General features: G+C 34.0%; 1 protein-coding gene across 1 annotated transcript; it reads right to left on the bottom strand.

Moving 5' to 3' along the window:
* Window positions 1-2,848: 2,848 nt before the first annotated feature.
* Window positions 2,849-4,640, bottom strand: LOC111400178 (ribosomal RNA-processing protein 7 homolog A-like; the record flags this gene model as incomplete). Its single annotated transcript, XM_023027605.1, has 4 exons — window positions 2,849-3,213; window positions 3,590-3,800; window positions 4,151-4,248; window positions 4,460-4,640. Coding segments are annotated over 4 exons (576 nt in total), but the record flags the coding sequence as incomplete, so codon positions are not given.
* Window positions 4,641-4,642: the final 2 nt, after the last annotated feature.

The following is a 4,642-nucleotide window of genomic DNA, read 5'->3' as shown; positions in this document are numbered from 1 at the left end:
AGTCAAGTTGTAGATGAATAGGAGTCTAAAAAATACGTCAAAATGCAAAACGGGCATGGGTCGGTTAACCCTATCGCTTAAGTGCCAGACGGGCGACAAACAAGTGATGATTCTCTATTGAAAATACGTAGGTGCCGCTCGAGCGGTCAGCTAGCAGCAGGCTAGCGAAAATGTGGTGACCTTCCTTCTCGATCCATAATATTGATCTCTTCAAAATCATTTTCTTTAAATTGTTTAATGAACACATCTAAATACATGTAAATCACCGAAAACTGCACAGCTCTATTGTATTTAACTATTAAAAATTATTCGATTCATACAACTTGGTGAGTGAAAAATCGGTTTAAATTTGATGTCGAGACTTTTGGGCTAGATTTAGGTTGAAATGGGCCCAAACTTGGACTTCAGAATCCACTCCCCTAGAAAGCCTTATTGTCCAAAAAGTTTTCTGGGTACAAGCCCACTGAAAAATGGGTTAAAAGGTATATCCTTACAATTATAACGAGTCAACGACTAACTAGTTAAGCAGTCGAAACGAATCGTGCATGGGAAGGCTTGATTTTCACCTCCATCAATCACAACGATATTACCAACATGAGAGTTGCTACACTGACAGGCCAGACCCTGTCCACTTAGCATAAATGTACTGTTGGAAGAATTTTGTGAATAGTGATGCCGAAATAAGTATAATGATGGTGACAAAGCCGAGGCAAGAATTGGACTCTTTGTCCTTAAGTCGAATTTGCCCCACAACGGTGCCTACGGATTTCGACAATCGACTCCCAAGATACAACGGCTACACTTGTGTTTGTAGCACTCCAAAACACAAGTACAACGAACCAAACGTAGGATTATGTACTCCAAAGATGAAATGAAAGAAAATCAAAATAAATGAAATGATTTTGATTTTGGCTAGAAGAGAGGATGGGAGACGTTTTTGCATATCAAACTGTGAGGAATAGGACACCCAAAGGGTCCTATTTATAGACCATGAAAGGGTGTGGACGAAATGGTTGAGGCCAAACCATGCACCCTTTCCAAAAAATGCACCTTTATGAAAAGTTAATACCATCACGAAAAGCTTTTACGAATAGAGATAGATAAAAATAAATGCACACAAATATAGCATACACGGTGACCATAATTAGTGTATATTTAATTAAGCAAAACATCAAATATTTATTTACTATTATTCATTAGGGGAACCTGAGATTTGTTAAGATTTGTGAATCCCACATATTATTTCGTTAATGATGTATTATTAATTAAAAACGATTGGATTAGTGATGGGTTTGGCGGGAGACTCAATCGCTTCTCTTTCTAATCCAAAAGAACCCCTTGCCTCCACCATCGCTCCATTTCAATTTTATATTAATCCATGTTCGCTATGGAAAATTATATTTTTAATAGATTTTGATAAAAAATGATGAAGTATGTGATTGAAAATTTATGAATTCCATATCAGATTCCACCATCTTTCTTTATTATTAACTAGTGTTCTCCTATTTAGCTGAACGCGGTCCATCTTCCTTTTACCTAATTAATGTGATATAGTAAATATATGTTTAATATCTTGACAATAATAATAATAATAATAATATTGTCATGTAGTCCTACCGGGGTTCCCCAATCTATATGACACTAGATAATAAGTTAAATAAAATATGAAATTAAATGAATTATTTAATTTAGCTATCAATTAATGACACATTAGCACCATCTAGATTAGGATTGCAACCCCAGTGTGGCTACATTACTCTTAACATATTCCCTTTCATTTTGTTAGTTAGAGAACATTTTTATTGTCCAATTCTATGATTCATAACCAACGAACACGCGCTCAGCATATTGCTTTTTCAAGTATTTTACTATTAATTTTATGGTTTGGCACGCAGTTTGAATCGAAGGAAATGAAACGATAAGATAGAAAATGAAAGAATAAATTACTCTCCTAGTTAGATTTCGTATCATACATTAAATTATTACTTTTATAACATATTTATGGTTTGTTTTATATAATATATTGTTTTATAATATAATATTACTCATAATAAGCGACAATAGTTATTATTTTACGTGTCAGATTGTTATTAAAACATTAACTTGTTAGTTGAGTTAACAAAATTAAAGGCAATTATTGCGTTAAATAACAAACTATCGCATAAAATGTTACAGAAGAGACTACTGTAATCATCGATTACAAATATCATTATTTAATATTAAAGCCGACTATTGTAGTCGTCGACTACAAATACCATTATTCAATATTAAAGCCACCAACACATACAATTACATTACCATTTATGAGGCATTGAAAATTGCCGAGGATAATGAAGCCTTGGTGACACGTTTAGTGGGACCAGTTTCGGTACGAGGAAAAGAGCATAATTTAGAAAATTCACACTGACTTTGTTTGGACACCTTCACACTCATTCTTGCACTCCACAATCCCCACTAACAGATGCACCAAGACCCCTCAAGAATTGTTAAAATTTCAATATGCACCTTGATTTCAAGTGTGACATTATTGTATTTAAATAGTTGTTTTGATTTGATCATATTAATTAAAATTTTGAATTATCAACAACAATATAAAATTACGTGTAACACATTTACATATTAGTGGAAGAAGGTCTTAATCCCTCAATTACTTCATCATATGCAGAAATATTCTAACAGTAAAATATAAATGTCGCTATTTTCTATGATTGTTCTTCCCCCAACATTAATAGCTTTGCAATGTTCAATTCTCCGATGATAGTGAATAAAAGTAGAGTTTTTTAATGAGAAATTCAAGAAAAGTGTAATATTCTCCGATGCTCATAAATTGACCTGAAAACACTGTAAATTCGGTCTGAACCTTCAGAGAAAAGTCTCATTTAAAATAAAAAACTTTTTCATGTGACATAAAGTTTAAAATGAGGAAATAATTCTCAAAACTTGTGCTTTTACGCTCAGTCAAACATGCCTTTATAGAGGAAACAGAAAAATGGAATTACAAGTTTCCAACATGAGCAAGTCCATCTCCAGTTGATCCAACAAACGGCATAGCATTGGAAGGAGAAAAGAATCCAATTCCCTGGAGCATTTCAGTTCATCGCTTGATATTGTTCTGGGATAAAAGGTTCTAATACGGTCGAAATTTCCTTTCAGCTCTCATCTGTTGTATCCGCTTTTTATCCTGCTCGAATTTGCTCTGCAGCATCATAATCTCTGAAAAAAAATAAAAATAAAAATAAAAATCCAATCTCCATAAAGTTCAACAAATTAAGAAAAGAGAAGTGGAAAATTATATAGAAAATAGAAATACTCGATACAACAAAATAATACCATTTGTTAAATGCAAATATTTAACATAATACCACAAATACCAAAATGAGAACCAACAAGCAAGTTCCCGGTCAGAACCCTTTTTTCCAAACTAATAAGCATATGATTCGTATTCCTTGTTCAGCGTTATGTTCTTTAAATCTTTCTAGGTTCAAACAACATTCGCATTATTGTATTTTGAAATTTGAATTTAATGATTATCTGCATTCACCACGTTACAAGAACTGAGAAATAAATTTATGACTAATTTTAAGCATACCGTTTCTGTGGGCTTCCCTTTTCTGAAACCTGTAGAAATCTGGGCCTGCATCTTTATTCTTCGTTTTTGCCAGCTTATCTAGAACAGCAGCCTGGGAAACCGAGCCCACAACAGTTCCACTTTCAGCATCAGATGTCTTTTTCCTCCCCTTATGGTGTACGACGACAGTCCATCCACCTTCTGCAGCTTTGGCCTCCCTTTCTCTTCTTGCCTGCATGGGCCAAATAAAATAAGACAACTTATATTGAAGAAACAAGCACATATTTTACATTAGATATCATATTTTATAGCTATAAGCCACACACAGATGCACTTCCTCAGCTAGTTTCACACAGAACACATTAATGATGAGACAAATTTAGTATTCAGGCTGAAAGAGCAGTTCAAGACTCAGATTTGTCACATCTTCAACAAAATGGCTAACCTATCTGGAATATAAAATTGAACAGCTAACCTATCTGGAATATAAAATTGAACATGCCCTCCTATTATTCAGCTATAGAAAACCACTTTAACTGTGATGAAAAGAAACATTGAATATCACCGCAGAAGTAAAACTACCTGCTCCTCTTGTGCCTCATGAGCAGCTATGAAGTCATCTATCCTTTCTTGCAGCACTTTGAGTCCAGGTCTACTCTGATGGTATTCCATAATCCACTCTGCATTAAGAAAACATTTTTTATTTCTAGATCAGAAGGATCCGTGAAACCAGACCACAGGCTATTTGACATCCACTATAATTATGGCTATACTCGAATACCTTGTTAAGGCTATCAACATTCACGAGTTTCACCAAACAAATTAAATTTGATAAAGCAAAAGCAACTTTAAAGAATTATGTAATCCAAAACTAAAGAGAAGGCTTCATACTTTTCATTCCTTTAGAGCTATCTTCATCCCCTGAAGACATCTCATAAACTTCATCTTCTGCAGCTTCTCCTTTCTTTTCTAGTGAATTCTCCAGGGACGATTGGTTTATCAATAATTGATCCTTCTTTTTTATTGTACGAGCCTTTTTGGAATTACCTACATGTAAAGTAAGTACAGATATCA

The sequence above is a fragment of the Olea europaea genome, chromosome 10 (genome assembly GCF_002742605.1).
Source record: "Olea europaea var. sylvestris chromosome 10, O_europaea_v1, whole genome shotgun sequence".
Lineage (NCBI taxonomy): Eukaryota > Viridiplantae > Streptophyta > Magnoliopsida > Lamiales > Oleaceae > Olea > Olea europaea.
The sequence above is the reverse complement of the archived record's forward strand: the minus strand, read 5'-3'. Positions and strand labels throughout refer to the sequence as shown.